Genomic DNA, 20,433 nt, shown 5'->3' on the forward strand with positions numbered 1-20,433 from the left:
GTCTGACTCTGTGACCCCATGAATCACAGCACGCGAGGCCTCCCTGTCCATCACCAGCTCCCGGAGTTCACTCAGACTCCTGTCCATCGAGTCGGTGATGCCATCCAGCCATCTCATTCTCTGTCGTCCCCATCTCCTCCCACCCCCAATTCTTCCTAGCATCAGACTCTTCCAGTTTTAAACCACTCCTAAACCAAAGTCCAGTTGATAGGAAAGTTCACCCTGTAAAGGCTTTGATTTTATGCTTCACAATACAAATCTGCATCCCACATTCCTTCCTAGAAATTCCTAGACTTAAAATGAAAATTTCTTAGCTTATGGTACTTTAAGCATCTTCTGGCACCAAGACTATTAAACTGAAAATGCTGTGTGCTGTGCTTATTCGCTCAGTTGTGTCTGACTCTTCGTGACTCCTCTGTCCATGGGATTTCCCAGGCAAGAATACTGGAGTGGGTTGCCATGCCCTCCTCCAGGGGATCTTCCCAACCTAGGGATTGAATCCAGGTGTCCCGCTTTGCAGGTGGATTCTTTACTGCTGAGTCACCAGGGAAGTCCGTGAATACTAGAGTGCGACTCAAACAAAAATGAAATAGAGTGTTTTAGTTCATTCTTTGTAAATTCGCAAAGATTTTATTTACCTATTTTATTGTTGTTTATTCAAGAACCTTGTGATACTTTTTTTATTGTTATTTGAGAGGTACATTTATTTGTTTGATAATCCTCCTTCTTACACACACCCTTTTCTTTCACAGGAGAGTGAATGCAAGGCATATAATCCTAGACCTTTCTGTAAAACATACACCATGGATAAGCAGCCTTTGAACACTGGGGAGCAGAAAGATATGACAGAGTTTTTTACTGATCTGATTACTAAAATTGAAGAAATGTCTCCAGAACTGGTTAGTACTGTAATGTTCAAGTTCCTTTGAAATTTTTAGAGATTTTGCTCAGTTCTAAATTACTGACTTTTGTTTGTATTTTTTTTTTTTTTAAGAAAAATACTGTCAAAAGTTTGTTTGGAGGTGTAATTACAAACAATGTTGTGTCCTTGGTAAGTATTCTTCCTGTTTTTTGCTTTTTGAAAATTTTTATGTATGTTTTAGCTTATTATGAGAATTTACCAATTTTTGGCTATTGATTGACTAGGATTGTGAACATGTTAGTCAGACTGCTGAAGAGTTTTATACTGTGAGGTGCCAGGTGGCTGATATGAAGAATATTTATGTGAGTAATGTATATCTTTTAAAATTTTTTCCTATTTTTCAACTATTTGTGTGTATACACACACACATATATATTTATATATATATAGAGAGAGCAGGCTTCTGTTTGTTACTTTGAGAGAAAATTTTCATGTTTTCATCTATTTTCTTCTTGCGATGTTACTCAAATAAGAATTAAAGGTAGACCACAGAACTGATTTTTCCTAATCAGAACTTAAATAGTTGAGTTTTAAAAATATTTAGTAAGATTCAGAGAACCTTGCCCATTTTTTTTTTTTTTTTACTAAATTTAAGAGTTCATTTTTAAAAATAAAAACTTTGTTTTCCTCTGTGCATTCTGTTCAAATTGTAATGAATGCTTTTTGTGTTTTTTGCATGTTGCAAATAATAATATGAAACTCTTAAATGTGTAAACAGGAATCTCTTGATGAAGTTACTATTAAAGATACTTTAGAAGGTGACAACATGTATACTTGTTCTCATTGTGGGAAGAAAGTACGAGCTGAAAAAAGGTATGCTCTTTGAAACCTAATTTTTGTCATTTTGATAAATCATCAAATAGAAGTAAAATACAAACTTAGGATAAATTAATGTTACACTTTTATGAAAATTATGTGATTACATAATCAGCTGCTTGGAGCTCATTCTTACATAGCAAATTTTCATTCAGTTGTTCAAGTAAACATTCAAGCACTTAAAAAATTTTTTTTATTAATCAAATATTAAACAAGGTGTGTATGATTGCTTAGTCCTTTCCCATGTACTCAGTGGAACATGATAAAGAATCTGCTCATGAGCTGAAGACTTCCTCTGAACTTCTAAAGTGAGATTTTTTTTCTTTGGAGCCAGCCATGAGATGGTTGGTTTAGGACAGAGAATAGTTTGGTAAAGATGTTTCATCCTACCCTTGAACACTGAATAGAAATTAGATTGAAAGATTATGTAGTTCATTACTAGGAACAAAGGCAGAGAAATAGTAATGACCTTCTAAGGACTAGAAATCTGGGATTTGACCACCTTGCCTTAAGTAGAGGATTCATTCATTTGACATAGTATTTGTCATTTGAAGCTATTCATTCAATTGACATAGTCGGCAGAGATGAGGAAAAAAAATAACAGCCGAATAAAATCATTGAATTTTTCAAAAAGATCGTTTAGTGATGTTTCTGTCAGGTTGTAGCAATAGAAGCAGAGTCATCAGAGAACATGACACAAAGTAGAGATCATTCATTTTAGAAGTTTGGCAGTAAGAAACAGAAAGATAGACTTTAGAAAGAACTTTGAAATCAAGCAGTTTTCTACATGAAGTAGATCTAAGCATGTTTGAAGACAGTGAATGAAAAGCTTTCTTTTCAAATTGCTTAATAGAAGACTTTTCCCAGATAAATATGCACTTGAAAAGAAAGATATTCTTTTCTCAGTCTCCAGAAGTCAAATTGGTTGCAAAAGAGAAAAGTTATAAATGAGTACACTCAAAGCATAGCTGTGCAGGCAGTTACATGTAAAAGACAAACTCATCTGACGAGAGGTTAGGCCAGAAGTTAAGGAGTTAGACTGGAGTCAGGCAAAAGTTTATTACCATGGAGTAATATAATTAGAAGTCAATGAAAGATAATTGAGAGGCTCCATTCTCATAGAATCTCTTACTTATTCAATAAGTTTGGAATAAGCGTATTGAATAAATCTGTTGTTCTTGATAACTGTTTCCTTATTGAAGCATTCCTTTAATTTGGCTAATTCGATTCTACGTTTTTAAAAAATATTGTCAAATATCTCCCAAGAAAGGTATTCTTCAGTCCTCGTGTACTCTTATCATACTTCTAGATGTCTATAACAACATAGTAAGTGTTGAACCGATCATACTCTGTTCTGTCTTCAAGCTCTGATTTTCTCAGTCACTCATTCTTTGCTGAAAATCTACTACCATAATACCACTCTCTACTGATACACTGCTGCTGCTGCTAAGTCGCTTCAGTCGTGTCCGACTCTGTGTGACCCCATAGACGGCAGCCCACTCGGCTCCCCCATCCCTGGGATTCTCCAGGCAAGAACACTGGAGTGGGTTGCCATTTCCTTCTCCAGTGCATGAAAGTGAAAAGTGAAAGTGAAGTCGCTCAGTTGTGCCCGACTCTTAGCAACTCCATGGACTTCAGCCCACCAGGCTCCTCTGTCCATGGGATTTTCCAGGCACGAGTATTGGAGTGGGTTGCCATTGACTTCTCCGTACTGATATGTTGCTGCTGCTGCTGCTGAGTTGCTTCAGTTGTGTCCGACTCTGTGCGACCCCATAGACGGAAGCCCACCAGGCTCCCCCGTCCCTGGGATTCTCCAGGCAAGAACACTGGAGTGGGTTGCCATTTCTAATGGTTCCCAAATAATCTTACCTAATTCAGAAGGCTGTGCTTTGCTCTCCCATCCTCATCATGGCATATTCTACAGTCTACTGTAGTTTTTAATTTGTTTTTCCCATCTAGACGTGGGGAAGTTCTTTCAGAATAGAAAGTCATGTAAGAAGGAGATAGATTGATAGATTTAATAAGAGCATGATTCAGAGTACTATTTATTATTACTCTGAATTGAATATGGAAATAAGTGTAGTATAAATGTAGTTGATAATAGCTAGAATACTTTTGAAAGATAATTTTTAACAACTTTTGTTTTTGTCTTTCAGAGCATGTTTTAAGAAATTGCCTCGAATTCTGAGTTTCAATACTATGAGGTATACATTTAATATGGTCACTATGATGAAAGAAAAAGTGAATACACACTTTTCCTTCCCATTACGTTTGGATATGACACCCTATACAGAAGATTTCCTTATGGGAAAGAGTGACAGGAAAGAAGGTAATGCAAAATTTCTTTCTCTTGCCTATGTTTACTGTAAGTCGCCATGACAGGATAGTCCTAATTACAGCATTGTAATTAAAAATACATTTAAGAAAATTAAATTGAATCTTAGAAGAATGTTTCTAAAGACAATATGGTATATTCAGACAGTTGGCCAATAAACATTTTGTATCTACTAGGACTGTGTTGCAGGCACCTTTCTAGGCATTGGGGACACAATAGTGAATGAGATAAACATGGTTCCTTGTCTTGAAGAACTTAAGTCTATTGGGCATGGCATATTTTAAACAGGGAATTATTAACATGAAATGTTGTCAGATTGGTTGAGGGGAATCACAGGGTTGCTTTCAAGAGAAGGTGACATTTAAGCAGAACCTGAGTATCAAGAGCTAGATTGAGAGGAGCGAATAGTCTTGTTGCCTGAGGGGGGGTGTCAGTTAGGGGGTTGGTGAAATAGCAAAAGTGGCAGCCAGATTAATCTTTTGTAGGCCAAGTTAATGATTTTGATTTTTATTTCAATGTGAAGCTACTGGAAAATTTTAAACAGGAAACCAAGATAACCAGGTGAGATTTGGAGAAAGTTATTCTAACTATAGTAATAAAAATGGATTAGAGGCTGAATAAAAGGAGTGTGGGGAGGCCATTAAGGCAAACCACAGGAATAGAAGCGTACTAGTAGGGTCGGAGAAGGCAAGTACTCTTGCCTAGAAAATCCCATGGATGGAGGAGCCTGGTAGGCTGCAGTCCGTGGGGTCGCTAAGGGTCGGACACGACTGAGTAACTTCACTTTCACTTTTCACTTTCACACATTGGAGAAGGAAATGGCAACCCACTCCAGTGTTCTTGCCTGGAGAATCCCAGGGACGGGTGAGCGTGGTGGGCTGCTGTTTGTGGGGTCGCACAGATTCGGACACGACTGAAGTGACTTAGCAGCAGTAGGGTTGGAAAGAAGTCTGTGGCAGTAGAGTTAATGAAACTCAATGACTGAGTGAAAAAATGAAATCAAAGTTCCTGAACATCTGTCCACTATTTAACTTGCTATCATAATAATGAGAATATAATGACAACAAAGAAGATGGTGTCTACCCCTCTGAAGCTTATAGTCAGTCTACTCCTAGAGGAAGGAAAAGTCAAGAAAGGTTTCTGCTTGATCAGTTAGGTGAATAGTGGGATCAGTACTTCAAGAGCTCAAGAAAGAGGGAATGTGGTCAGAAGTATTGAATGCTAAAGAAAAGGAACAGTTCCAGTAAGACCACAAGGGAAAATTATCTAACATGTTGAAGATCTTTGGTTATCACAGCAATTTAATATGGGTATTGTGGTAGGAAGGCAGTTTGCAGTGAATTTAAAGTGCCACCTGAGTTACCTACAAATTGCTGTTCTTTCCATCAGACCAGTGATTTTCAAACATCTGTGTTCATGCCCTAAGAACCATGATGAGGAATGGGAATAGATGAGAGGAGAGAAGAAAGCAGAACTGGTTTAGCCCTTACCTTTTCCATTCTTCTTTGGCAGAGAGAAGTTCTGTTTTACATAAGAGGCCTGGTGGTGTTTTGTTTGTATAGAAAGTTAGGCAGATTGAAATTTTTGAGATTTGAAGAGCAACCATATTATAAGATTTAGAAAAAAGAACCATATTTTAATCTTTATACTGTATTGCCGGGCACTTAAAGAGCATCTAGTGAATGTTTTGCTGCTGCTACTGCTGCTAAGTCACTTCAGTCGTGTCCGACTCTGTGTGACCCCATAGACGGCAGCCCACCAGGCTCCCCCGTCCCTGGGATTCTCCAGGCAAGAACACTGGAGTGGGTTGCCATTTCCTTCTCCAATGTGTGAAAGTGAAAAGTGAAAGTGAAGTCGCTCAGTCATGTCTGACTCGTAGCGACCCCATGGACTGCAGCCTACCAGGCTTCTACGTCCATGGGATTTTCCAGGCAAGAGTACTGGAGTGGCTTGCCATTGCCTTCTCCGAGTGAATGTTTTACTCTTCACTAAATGGGAAATGAGAGATATAAGCAATGAGTGAGCACTGCTCTTTCAAGAGAATAACATATCTTTCTTTGAAAAGAGAGGGTGGTGATTGTAACTATGAAGGGATACAGGGTTAAGGGAGAGAACTTTATAATAAAGTTGAGTATGTTTAGGAATTTCAGGAAGTGACCAAAAAGAGGTAAGTTTGAAAATATAGACAGAGTTAAGAAGTTGACATTGTATATATACATCCTACTTTTCAGAACGCTTTCAAACCATTTGTAAAATTATACCAAGACTGCATAGTAACTGTACTTCACTGTATTTTTCATGATGCCACCATGAGTGAAAATAACAAAAATGCCAAGATAAAGGAGTTTATTAGGCCACAGAATCAGATCCTAGTATACATACCCAAACTCCTCAGCCACTGCTTTGACACTGTCAGCCATTTCCTCCTCTTCAGCTAATATGTTGCTTCACTTTTCATGTTAGACTGTGCACTCAGGTGAACCAGATCTGCTCTTTCTTACTTGCTTTTTAATTACATCTTTTCTTTCTGTGTGATGATGGAAATACAGATCATAAATCATACATCTTCTGGAGATTTTCACCTTAGTATCTATTATAATAATCTTTCAAATTGAAATCTCTATGCTTGGAAGTATGTTTTAATTTGTTTCTTTGTACATAAAGCTTCTAATATATAGTACTTTTTATTAATTGATAAAACAGTTGGAAGGTTGCTACCAGTACAGTGCTTTTCCTTAACATGAGACTAACAGGCATAAATATGTTGATAGCTTTCAGATCTTGTGTTTGCCTATTCCTAATAAAGATAATATACACTGTTGAATTCAGGTTTATCTATTTCAAAAGGAACAGCCAGATTAAACCAAAAAAATAAATAAAATTTACATTTACTTGTTATGTTGACATTGTCCCTAGTTATGCACTAACAATGTGGTTGTTTTTCCAATAATGTGTATAAAAGTTCCTTAAAATTGTAGGCTATAAATAATGAGTGATAGCAAATAGAGTTGTTTTGTGCCTGTTTGAATATATAAAGTATCTGCGCCTGTTTCTGTGCATGAAGTATAGTCTATCAAGTGATTCTAAGATGTCACTGTGTGCTGTTTTCAAAATTAACTGCCATTTTATGTAAATCATTTCAGGTTTTAAGGAAGTCAGTGATCATTCAAAAGACACGGAGAGCTATGAGTATGACTTGATAGGAGTGACTGTTCATACAGGAACAGCAGATGGTGGACACTATTACAGCTTCATTAGAGATATAGTCAACCCACATGCTTATAAAAACAATAAATGGTGAGTTTTAAATATTTTTTTCTTGGAATTAAAAAAAATCTTTTTCTATTTTTAAAGTATAAGCTTATGATAGTTTTTTTCCTAAGATAAGTTTTCAGATTTTTGTTTTCTAAACTTTATGAAAGGGGGCACATAAAATGTTTAAATGAAAGTAGCTTTCAAAAGATAATACGAATCCATTGTTCTTAAGCTTTAGAGATTTCTACACTTTTTTGAGAACTTGATAAATGCTTACTCAAGAAAAATGAAGACCCTCAAGAGTTTTGCACACAGCTTAAGATTCATAGACAATATTGCACCTTCTGAATCTTACTATAGGATGGCCACAAAGTCCTTATATGTTCCAGTTAGAAATTACCTGCATACTCCATTTTCTTCACTTTACTTTTCCCCTCTAACACACATTCTTTTTTATCATCTTTTATCAAGTTAATGGCTGGAAGTCATTCAATCAGTCCTTAATAGCTGGTTTTTGGCCTTTGAACGTTGTTGGGTAAATTCTCATATATAGAGACTATTGCTGTTCTAGGCATTGTTCTAAGTGTTGTGGATATTGCTTTGAACAAAGTGTACATTGGTAAATTGATCTGTGCTTAGCAGAACTCTTGCCTGGAAAATTGCATGGACGGAGGAGCCTGGTAAGTTACAGTCCATGGGATTGCAAACAGTCACACACGACTGAGCAGCTTCACTTTTTTAGCAGAATAGTTTTGTTCAACTATTTCTCTTTAAGCCATCATGTCTATGGTATCTTTTACTTTTTCTGGTCCATTTGAAAATAAATTTTGAAATGATACCTTTATCTTTGTAACTTTTCCAGGCTCTTAATATTTTCTGTCCAATAGCTTTACATGTTATATTTATGCAAACTTTTTATTCCTCGCTTATATGAAGTATTTTATTACTCCTAGATTATAAATAGATCTATCAGATTTTAAGGCAGTTATGACAATGTTTTGAAACTATATTCCCAATTTCTAGTGGATTAAAATTGTCAAAACAAGAGCTTAGTTAGACTTGATTGCAGATTAATGTTTGATCAATATTTGTAATATATTAGGATGTAATTTAAATATTTTAAAACTAGGCACAACACAGATAAAGTAAATATTGTTGTTTAGTCGCTAAGTCGTGTACCATGAACTGTAGCATGCCAGGCTTCCCTGTCGATCACTGCTCCCAGAGTCTGCTCAAATTCATGCATTTCCTTTGAGTCAGTGATGCTATCTAACCATCTCATTCTCTACCACCCTCTTCTCCTTTTGCATTCAAATTTTCCAAGCATCAGGGTCTTTTCCAATGAGTCGACTCTTCTCATCAGGTGACTGAAGTATTGGTGCTTTACCATCAGTCCTTCCAATGAATATTCAGGGCTGATTTCCTTCAGAATTGACTGGTTTTATCTCCTTGCAGCCCAAGGGACTCACAGAGTCTTCTCCAACACCACAGTTAGAAAGCATCAATTCTTTGGTGCTCAGCCTTCTTTATGGTGCAGCTGTCACATCTGGAGACTACTGGAAAAGCCATAGCTTCGACTATACAAACCTTTGTTGGCAAAGTGATGTCTTTTCTTTTTAATACACTGTCTAGGTTTTTCATAGCTTCCCTGCTAAGAAGCAGATGTCTTCTAAGTTCATGGCTGCAGTCACCATCTGCAGTGATTTTGGAGCCCAAGAAAATAAAATATGTCTTTTTCCACTTTTTACCCTTCTGTTTGTCATGAAGTGATGGGACCAGATGCCATAATCTTAGGTTTTTGAATGTTGAGTTTTAAGCCAGCTTTTTCACTCTCCTTTTCCACTGTCATCAAGAGGTTCTTTAGTTCCTCTTCACTTTCTGCCATAAGTGTAGTGTCATCAGCATATCTGAGGTTGTTGATATTTTTCCCAGCAATCTTGATTCCAGCTTGTGATTCATCCAGTCCGACATTTTACATGATGTATTATGCTTATAAGTTAAATAAACAGGTTGACAATACTCCTTTCCCAATTTTGAACCAGTCACATATACGTATATTTATATATAGTACATATATACTTGATCAGTACATATATGCTCTGCTTTAGGTATCTTTTTAATGATGCTGAGGTAAAACCTTTTGATTCTGCTCAACTTGCCTCTGAATGTTTTGGTGGAGAGATGACGGTAAGTTTTATTCAAAAAATTTTTAATTGGTTTGTGACTTTCCAAGTGCTTTATAGTATGATAAAACCCAAAAACAGTCATTTAACTTTCCTTTAGTTCCTAATCTAAAATTTGTTATTTGTTCAGTATAGTTACCAAGTTTGGAGCAGATACCAGACATGGCAATTTTTGAAAAAAAATATTTTAAAAATGATTTCTTCAACTGATTAAGAAGGTTGACTTACAATTGAAAAATAAAAGTATAAGAGTTGAATTACAGTGACACAAGACATTATTGAATAAGTTGTTTACTTAAGGGCTTTGGGATTAGAGCAGGAAGAAATTGCTCTTTATTGACTTACTATGAGAAATCTTTGACCAGGAAGTTGTCTTAAGCCGAACTTTAAGGATTGTTCCTTGGTGCTTTCTGTAACAGTAGCAGCTGTTATTACTAATTATTACTAGTGTGGCAACCCACTCCAATATTCTTGCCTGGAGAATCCCATGGATGGAGGAGCCTGGTGGGCTACAGTCCATGGGGTTGCAAAGAGTCAGACACGACTGAGCGACTTCACTTCACTAGTGACAGGATAGAAAAGGGTTATCTGTTATGTACTTAGCAGTTAAGATGTAAAAAAGACAGATTGGAATAGTCTTAAAATAATTTCACTTCTTCATATGCATTTTACCCTGGTAGCAATTTTCTGAAAACTTTAAGTTTTCCCTGTTGATTCTCTAAATCAGGTATTAAAAAGTAATTTATATTTCACAGATAAGCCCAGATAAAGTTATATTTCCCTTTAGTAACTATGTTTATTGTGAATAACTGGTCACCATTCTGGATTTTAATGAAAAGGCTTTCTTATTGCTCTTTGATGCTCTTATGTACTATTCTGAATCAAAAAGGAGAAGTAGACAAATTCTTAACACTTCGAAAATGAGTAGAAGGAAGTAAATAATGTGTTACCATTGAAGGCGTAGCTAAACCTATTGCATCTCTAGGTGTTATTCCTAGAATAGTTCCTTAAAAAAGATTAAAAAGAAATCAAACTTTGTAAAAGTCTTCTCTTAAAAGGTAGTTTTTCAGATTGCAGTCCTTTTGATTAAACTTTATATATTTTGATTAAAAAAAACTATATATATATATTAAACTTTATATATTGTGGTAAAGTACCTTAAAAATATTTTGATCTTTTCTTTGCCAAAAATTTCTGTCAAAGAGTTTTATGCGATAATGCTATTTGAGAACTGTTTACAAAATTACTAAAGTTTTAAATATCTGTTAGTAAAATATTTTGTATATAAATTCAGCTGGGTGTACCCATTTCTTAAAGAAGGAAAACTTTCATTTTTTTATACAGACCAAGACCTATGATTCTGTTACAGATAAGTTTATGGATTTCTCCTTTGAAAAGGTAACCATTTCCTTCATGTATTTTTACATTGTTTTCTGACTTCCGTATTATCTACTTGTATAGTTAAACTATGTCAAAATGAAAATATACTATTTTTTCCTTCTTGAAGACCCACAGTGCATATATGCTATTTTACAAACGCATGGAACCAGAGGAAGAAAGTGGCAAAGAGTACAAATTTGATGTTTCATCCGAATTGCTAGAGGTATGAGTTAATTTAAGTTTAGCAACAATTTAAAAGCATGTTAAGTATTTATGCAAATATTCTATAATATAAAAGCAGACTCAAACATCATTAGTATCTGTAATCCAAAGTAGACCTTAACACTATTTATTTTACAAGTAGTCTTGGTAATACTGACATATGACGGGTGAACATAAAGTGAATGAGATTAAAGGGAGTGGAAAACAATTATTAGTAACACTGAAGAAAAATAAGAGAGGTAAAAGGTTTGTGGAATTAGTGCAAGCTCACAATTATCTTGTACGATTGGTGATATATTTGGATTGGGTGATAGGACTGGGAGTATTCCATACAGAAGGGTATTTTAAATGCATTTAAAATGTATGTATATATATATATATATATTTTAAAATATGTCTCATTTGTATTAATGAAGCTCTCTTCGTTTAATAATATCTTAAGTGATATTGTTAGGGATTGATAAAAAATATTCATGCTGAGTGTGTTATATCAGTGTTATAAACTGACTCAGCCAAAAGTACTGAAAATAAATCTGCAGGAAGGTTTACTTGGTAAACATGTAATCTTCCATCACGACAATTAAACTTTCATTGATTGTCTGGTATTTTGCACTGTTTTGGTCAAGTCTTGTAGCTGAGGAGATTTTGTTCCCCACTCTTAATGGTATCTTGCCTACCTATAATTTTCTGAGGCAGTGCCAAGAATATTACCTTCTCCCAAACCCCTTAATTGGGTTTACCATCAGAACGAGAAATCAAACTGTGAAACTCACCTGTTTATACAAAAATTTATTTCAGCTTCTATCATAATAGCAAAATTATTATAAATTATCGTCATCATTATGTGCAAGACTTTGTGTTCCCAGGGTATTCAGATAAATGTAGACTATGTTCTAGATGAAGCCCTAAAAATATATGATAGTCAACCCACTTATTGAAGTAAAAAAAAATTTTAAATAAAATATTAATGATGTACAGTTGACATATGAACAGCATAGGCTTGAACTACAAGGTTCTACTTATATGTGTTTTTTCTTTTCCCCAATAAATGCAGGATGTATAAGTAAATATGAATTTCTTTTTCACGTTATCTTTTCATGTTTGATGTATAGTTTTCATAAAACATATAGTATCTACAGTGTTTTGTATAAGACTCTTGAGGGACTTCCTTGATGGCCCAGTGATTAAGACTCCAAGCTCCCAATGCAGAGGGCCAGGTTGGATCCTTGATCAGGGACCTGGATCTTTCATGCTGCAGCTAAAAAAGATCCTGCATGCCAGAACTAAACATCCCACATGCTGCAGAGATCAAAGACCTTGCCTGCCACAGCTGAGACCAAGTGCAGTCAAATAGATAAATACTAAAAAAAAAAACAAACCCAAAGCTATTGATGCAGGTATTGACAGTTCATCTCGTAAGCAGACAACATAAACATACCAATATAGATGAATACAATACAGTACTGTAAATGTATTTTCTCTAGCTTATTTTGTTGTAAGAATAAAGTATATAACACATACAAAATATGTACTAATCAACTGTTTATGCTATCAGTCCAAAGGCTTCCAGTCAACAGAAGTAGGCTATCAGTAGTTAACATTTTGGAGAGAAAAGTTATATACAGATATTTACTACAGGACTTTGGCAATCCTAACTCCTTCATTATTCAAGCGTTGGGTTAGCTGTAGGGACTTCCCTGGTGGTCTAGAGATTAAGACCCTGCCCTTCCACTGCAGGGAATTTGATCTGTGGTCCAGGAACCAAGGTCTCGCATGCTGCATAGCATGACAAGGGTCAACTGTATATTGCTCATTTCCTGGTCTCAGGACTTCTTTATATTCTTAATATTGAGAACCTTAGAGTTTTAACTATTCATTTTTATGTGGTTATATGTATCAATATTTACCATATTAAAATTAAAGCAAATTTTAAAAATTTATTTTAAAAAAAACCCAAGACATGCTGATATAAATAATTTTTAAAAAAATGTTCTTCAGAACAAAACAGTTCAGTAAGGAAAGTGGCCCTGTTTTACTTTTTTTTTTTTTTACAAATCTCTCTTAATACCTGATTTAATGGAAGACAGCTGGAGTCTCATAACAGCTTCTGCATTTGGTCTCTTGTGATCTCATTCATCATTGAGCCTCTGGAAAACTCCATTGTACACTCAGAAGAGAATGAGGTGGTTTTATTTTTTTTAAGACTGATAACATTTTAGTGTTACTAATAAAATTGTTTGAATCCTTTTTTAAAAAATTATTTTAATTGGAGGCTAATTACAATATTGTGGTGGTGGTTTTTGCCATACATTGATATGAATCAGCCATGGTTGTACATGTGTGCCCCTGTCCTGAATCCCCCCTCCCCGCTCCCTCCCCATCCCTCTGGATTGTCCCAGTGCACTGGCTTTGAGTGCCCTGTTTCATGCATCAAACTTGGACCGGTCATATGTTTCACATACGGTAATATACATGTTTTAGTGGTATTCTCTCAAATCATCCCACCCTGCCTTCTCCGAGTCCAAAAGTCTGTTCTTTGCATCTGTGTCTCTTTTGCTGTCTTACATATAGTGTCGGCGTTACCATCTTTCTAAATTCCATATATATGCGTTAATATACTGTATTGGTGTTTCTCTTTCTGACTTACTTCACCGTGTATCATTGGCTCCAGTTTCATCCACCTCATTAGAACTGATTCAAATGCATTCTTTTTTATAGCTGAGTAATATCCATTCATCTGCCGATGGACATCTAGGTTCTTCCATGTCCTGGCTATTGTAAACAGTGCTGCAGTGAACATTGGGGTACACATGTCTCTTTCAATTCTGGTTTCCTCAGTGTGTATGCCCAGCAGTGGGATTGCTGGGTCGTATGGCGGTTCTATTTCCAGTTTTTTAAGGAATCTCCACACTGTTCTCCATAGTGGCTGTACTAGTTTGCATTCCCACCAACAGTGTAAGATGGTTCCCTTTCTCCACACCCTCTCCAACATTTATTGTTTGTAGACTCTTTGATGGCAGCCATTCTGACCTGCATGAGATGGTACTTCATTGTGGTTTTGATTTGCATTTCTCTGATAATGAATGATGTTGAGCATCTTTTCATGTGTTTGTTAGCCATCTGTATGTCTTCTTTGGAGAAATGTCTGTTTAGTTCTTTGACTCATTTTTTGATTGGGTCGTTTATTTTTCTGGTATTGAGCTGCATGAGCTGCTTGTATAAAATTGTTTGAATTTTACAGACACCCAGTGAAGATCACTGTACCTACATGCCACACCCCGCTCCCTGCTTCTCCCTTCCCTAAACCATTCTTTGAGGACCACTGATCTACATTGTGACAAAAGAGAATCCCAGACTTTTACTATAATAGAAAAACAAGCTGAACCACATTACTCTTTTTAAAAAAAAATTTTTTTATTTATATATTTTCAGCTGTGTTTGGTGTTTGTTGCTCTGTGGGCTTTTCTCTAGTTTCTCTAGTGGGGGCTACTCTCTAGGCTTCTCATTGTGATGGCTTCTGTTTTGGAGTACAGGCTCTAGGGCATTAAGGCTTTCAGTAGTGGTGGCATATGGGCTCAGTAATTTTGACTCCCAGGGTCTAGAGCCACAGGCTCAGTGGTTGTGGCACACAGGCTTAGTTGCTCTGCAACATGTTGGATCTTCCTGCGTCAAGGATTGAACTCCGTCTCCTGCATTGGCAGGCAAATTCTTAACCACTGAACCACCAGGGACACCCCAGCATTATTTTTGATTGCAGACCTAAACCAAACATTTTCTCCTATAATTGTTTTAGCTTATTAATTTAAAATGTTTGGCTGCATATATATTTTACTAAAAATTAAATAAAATGTAATATTTTATTATATTATTTAATATCAACATAGATTTTAGACGTAAACTAGAATCTGGTTCTTTAGATTTCTTCAGTTGAAATATAGCTGGGAGCAGACTTCCTCAAAGGGAAAATAGAAAATTTTAGAACCATAAAATATATTAAATAAACAAACATGATAAATTGTAGTGACTGTTATGGATAGAACAAGCAGAGTGCTCAGAAATGGTAGGGAGTTGATCAGGATTGCTGGAGGGGGCAGGTAATGTGGATATGTTCTAAGTTAACCTTAAACTGACACTTGAAAGTCAGTAAGGAATTAATCATGTGGTAAGTTCTCCAGGCAAACAGAACATTATGTATAAATCTCTTGAAGAAGGGTGGAGCTTACTGGCATATTTTAGAAGCTGAATGATGATCTCTGTGGCTGTGGTGTTTAATAAGTGCAAGGAGGAATGGCCCAAGGTGAAGTTGGACAGATACATGTAAAATACCTAGGAATGTTTTCATCAGTATAGTGCAATAATCTAATACTTAGACATACCCAGTTGGCTCCACATACATTGTATGGGTACAGTGTAAAAAGGGACATCAAAAAACAAAATGCATATTTCTGTAGGACAGAAATTATTGTGCCCAGTTGCTCAGTTGTGTCCAACTCTTTGTGACGCCATGGACTATATAGCCTGCCAGGTTCCTCTGGCCATGGAATTTTCTAGGCAAAAATGGAATAGAATGAAAAGCATTGAGCCTGGTGGAAACCAGGGTCTACCAGGCTCTAAGACCAAAGCAGTAGTGGTTGAGAGTTAAGTTCTTGTGGGGTAAAGGGTGACAAAAATTATGACATAGGAGCTAAGCTTGTGGCTAAAAGCAGGAAGCTTGGAATGGGGCTCTATTGCTGTGAAAAGGCACTGAATTGGGATAGGTAAATGCTGTCAGTCTCTCCCCGGGGCTATAAGAAAGCTGCCATGGTTAGAAATGCTAGAGGAACAAGAACTCTGAAGCAGGCCAAATCAGGTCTGTGATTTTTTTCAAATATTGATAACATGGAGCTGCTGCTGCTGCTAAGTCACTTTAGTCGTGTCCGACTAGGAGCCCTAATTAGTGATATTAAGACCTGATTCTGGACTAGAGTAGTGGACAGGGAAGACAGGTAGAGGTGGTTTCAAATCTTCAGAGGGATGAAGAGAGTAATACCTATAATCAGAACATAGGGGACTTCCCTGTGGTGGTAGAGTGGTTAAGAACCCGCCTGCCAGTGCATGGGACACGGATTTGATCTGGTCCAGGAAGATCCCACATGCCACAGAACAGTTAAACTGGGCACCATAACTACTGAGCCCTTGGCTCTAGAGCTCGTGCTCTGCAACAAGAGAAGCTACCACAATGAGAAGCCTGTGCACCCCTAGGAAGAATAGTCCCACTCTCTGCAATTAGAGAAAGCCCGTGTGCAGTGATGAAGACCCCGGCATAGCCAAAAATAAGTAAAATTTAATCAAAACATAAATTTATTCCAGATAAAAATAATTTTATGGAACTGACTGTCAATGACTTAGAGCATATTTAGGGTATTCAGAGAGGTAAAGGACACAAAAAAGTCAAAAAAGCAATTCTATAGGACAGATGTCAGAAATATTTTTTCATGATTTATTATAAACCTCTCATTAGATCTGCGAACCCAAATAACTTTTTTCCAATTTTTAAACATAAACCTTTATAAAAATATTAACCTACCATCATTTTCCTGTGTTATCAACATAACATAGTTTTGTTTATTATATGTTTTCTCTTCAGACAGGTGGAATTTCAGAGTTCATACTTCAAAAGTTTTCATAAATTAGAATAAAAACAGTGTGGTGGCTTGAGTTAGCCAGATAAGTAATGATAAATTGGATCAGATTTAGTGACTACTTCCATATTTCATTTACCTGGAAAAAAGTCAACATGAATTTTAAGTGCATGTATTTTTTTGTTTTGTTTTGGTTCCTTCTAGAGCAAGTCTTATTTTGACTAAGAAAAATATTGGTAAAATGTTATGAAACATGCTTTCTGATACCTCATGTTAACATTTTTTTCTTCAGTGGATTTGGCATGATAACATGCAGTTTCTTCAAGACAAAAACATTTTTGAACATACATATTTTGGGTAAGTTTGGTAGATTATAATAAGAGATCTTTTGTTACACATTTAAAAAAAATCTTCGTGAGAATTTTAACCTATTATTTTCAAATTCTAGGTTTATGTGGCAGTTGTGTAGTTGTATTCCCAGTACATTACCAGATCCTAAAGCTGTGTCTTTAATGACAGCAAAGGTAATATATGTGTAACCTTAGATAATTTCTTCAAAATTGATGACTTTAAAATAATTAAATCTTTTTTTGCTTAACTTTGTCTTTTCTTGCAGTTAAGCACTTCCTTTGTCCTAGAGACATTTATTCATTCAAAAGAAAAGGTGCATATTTTATTTTTTAAACTTTTGTGGTATTTGTCATTTATCAGATAGGTCTTAAAACCTCCAGTGACTTCTTTTTCTTTTTTAGCCCACAATGCTTCAGTGGATTGAACTGTTGACCAAGCAATTTAATAATAGTCAAGCAGCTTGTGAGGTGAGGTGAATAATTCAACAAAACAATGCATAGCTTAAGATTCACTTTCTTGTCTCTTTTATTCTTAACTTAGATGCTACAGCAAAATTATTTTATATAAGTCATAGAAAGCCCAGTGTCGGTTATTCCTAAAATTACTTGATAGCCAAGAGAAATTTATAATTATGTATCAGCTTCATTACACTGAGTAAATAATTGGTTTTTAAGTTACTTAAAAGTTCTTGTGTTCTCCCATTCACGTATCAGAAGGAAAAAGTATAGAAGATTTAGGACTGTACCAGATACATCTTAACTACTTTTGCATGTTACCAGAAAATACTAAAAAATAGGTATCTCCCTTACCCCCTGAGGAAAATAGTAGATCCCTTACCCCCTGAGGAAAATAGGAAAATCTATCCCACTAGATCAGTTTATGTCCTGTTTTATCTTTTCCAGAATTGCCTTATAAGAGAAACATATCCCTTAGGATAATATGCACACTGGTAATAATCACTTAGCCATATTGTGATCTTACTATTGTTTATCATTTTTATGGTCTTGCAGCGTGGTGTGTCTCTTTCTAGGAATCCAAGTCTTATAAATTTCCAGAAATGGGAGACATGTACAATGAGATTAGTTGAAGATTTTTTTCACATATAGGGTTTTAGAGAGATTTTGGGTATTTTTCAGTTGGTTTGTTTGAATTAGCATTCAAACAAGATCCTTTCCACATTTGCTTTTGTCTTATAAATCTTTTTTCACCTATAATACAGTTGATCCTTGGACAACAGGGGTTTGAACTGTTTGTCCTCTCATACATAGATTTTTTTCAATAGATATGTACAGTACTGTACAATCTGTGGTTGGTTAAATCTGAGAATGAAGAGGAATCTCAGATACAGAGGGTCAGCTATGGGACTTGAGTATTTGCAGATTTTTGTATATGCTGGGACTCCATACCAAGGAGCAGCTGTAGTTACCTTTTTTTCCCCCTCTGTACCACTTTGTCATTTGTTCTGCAGGATTTTCCACATGCTGGTTTTGACCTATAGCATCTTTTGGGTGTTCTTTGACATACACCTCTATTCCCCTTCCTCTTCATGATTTTTAAGAAACTGGTAGATGCAGAAACTATATTAGGTCATAAATTTGTTTTGTTTTTGTTGTTTTTTAATAAAGTTGTCACTTCAGTTTTTTCACTAAGGATTTGCCTCTGAAACTCTCTCAAGGAGTTAAAATTCTCTACAGTTGTCAGCAATTATATGTATGCATTAATGAGCAGTACAGTTCAATAAAGGAGTTAAATATGTGATTAAGAGATATCTTGAAATTAATGGGAAATTATCTAAACTAAGTAAGTGTAAAATGTTTTTTGTTGTCAAAAGAACATAAATTGGTTTTAAACAGAGGAAAAGTGAATCATACTCAGATCCTATCTTATTAATAGGAGCAAAAGATTCTACAGTGTGACATTTAAGAAGTCTGAGAGGAAAATAGTATTCCACTTTGTTAAGCACTGCCATTTGTTATCATGTGGGTTGTACACTGTAATATAAATGGCATCCATGGAATTCCGTGTTGATAAGACTTTGATTATGACTTTAGGCATTTTAGATTTTAGACTTTCTCCCAACTGAAGAATCTGTTTTGGTGAGAACTTAAAATAATTCAAATGTCAGTTAAAATTAAAATCCTTGTGTAATGTTTATCCCCAAGTATTGGTTGAATATTAAAATCACATGATTTTCTTACAGTGGTTTCTGGACCGCATGGCTGATGATGATTGGTGGCCAATGCAGATACTAATTAAGTGCCCTAATCAAATTGTGAGACAGGTAAGAAAAATTTTCTTTGAAAAAGAAGTAGTTTTCAAATTGATTACTCTGAATTTGCCCATAAATATACTTTAACCTAGCATTGAAAGCATTGAAAAGATTGACCTCTTACCACAAAAGTCACTTTGCTGTTATTTTCACCAGCTTCTTGGGAAATCAGCTATCATTCCATTCAAGTGATTAAAATAATTCACATTTCCTGGTTATGGGAAGATAGCTATAACTGCCTGTTTTGTCAGTTATGTGTTTTGTACTCTGGGGACACAGGATTGATTTGCGATATGTGAATTGTACTGATACTTTTTCAGTTCCTTAGGTGCTCTAATCGTGGTAGGGTACGGTAATAGCCTTGAAAGTTAAATGAATAGTATATAGCTTATTTCTGTGACAGATTCTGAGCTATCACATGAATCAATTTATTTTTCTTAAACCAATGGAAAAATGAACAAGAAAGAAAAACACATATATCCACTTAGGATACAAAACCAAAAATTTAATCTGAAAGATGCTACTTTAAGTTATTCTTCATATATAATTCTTATAAAACTTTCTGATGTGTAAAATTTAGTGGTTTTTAGTCCTGTTCCCAAACATGCAACTATTATCTGTCTATAATTTTATAGTACCCTGAAAAGAAATCCCATACCTATGAGCAGTCACTTCCATTTTATCCTGTCCCTTCTCTTCAGCCCCTGGCCACCATTCATCTACTTTCTGTCTCTATGGAATTTGCCTATTTTCACCATTTCACTTGAAGAAAATCACATAGTATGTGTTTTTTTGTGACTGGCATGTTATGGCTTATATCTGTAATTTATTTCTTCTTACTGCCAAATAATATTCCATATATGAGATTTTGTTTCTCTCTTCAGCAGTTGATGAACATTTGTGATGTTTCCACTTCTTTGCTAGTTTGACTAACACTGCTGTGAACATTTGTGTACAGATATTTGTGTGGACATATGTTTTCAGTTGTTTTGGATATATACATAGAAGTGAATTGCTGGGTTGTATGGTCACTATGTTTGACACTTTTAGAAACTACCAGATTTTTTATCATGATGTCT

The 20,433-nt window shown here is 35.6% G+C and overlaps 1 protein-coding gene across 5 annotated transcripts in view; it reads left to right on the plus strand.

The window, feature by feature from the left end:
- USP34 (ubiquitin specific peptidase 34) overlaps positions 1-20,433 on the plus strand; it is a 227,615-nt gene that overhangs the window by 172,326 nt on the left and 34,856 nt on the right. For 4 of the 5 annotated variants that reach the window (XR_016038579.1, XM_055399249.2, XM_055399252.2 and 1 more), the window contains 15 exons: positions 753-899; positions 995-1,051; positions 1,147-1,224; positions 1,641-1,735; positions 3,895-4,067; positions 7,217-7,370; positions 9,437-9,515; positions 10,856-10,909; positions 11,019-11,114; positions 13,201-13,296; positions 17,027-17,091; positions 17,183-17,258; positions 17,351-17,398; positions 17,487-17,552; positions 19,286-19,366. Coding sequence is in view for 4 of the 5 variants with exons in the window: in XM_055399249.2 (XP_055255224.2) it covers positions 753-899; positions 995-1,051; positions 1,147-1,224; positions 1,641-1,735; positions 3,895-4,067; positions 7,217-7,370; positions 9,437-9,515; positions 10,856-10,909; positions 11,019-11,114; positions 13,201-13,296; positions 17,027-17,091; positions 17,183-17,258; positions 17,351-17,398; positions 17,487-17,552; positions 19,286-19,366 (1,365 nt within the window). In the remaining variant the exon portion in view is untranslated. The remainder of the gene's footprint in view (positions 1-752; positions 900-994; positions 1,052-1,146; positions 1,225-1,640; positions 1,736-3,894; positions 4,068-7,216; positions 7,371-9,436; positions 9,516-10,855; positions 10,910-11,018; positions 11,115-13,200; positions 13,297-17,026; positions 17,092-17,182; positions 17,259-17,350; positions 17,399-17,486; positions 17,553-19,285; positions 19,367-20,433) is intronic. The other variant, XM_055399251.2, reaches the window with a different exon arrangement.

Source organism: Moschus berezovskii, chromosome 11, assembly GCF_049115385.1.
Source record: "Moschus berezovskii isolate FMDL1 chromosome 11, NW_MosBer_1.0, whole genome shotgun sequence".
In the NCBI taxonomy this organism is placed as follows: Eukaryota; Metazoa; Chordata; class Mammalia; order Artiodactyla; family Moschidae; genus Moschus; species Moschus berezovskii.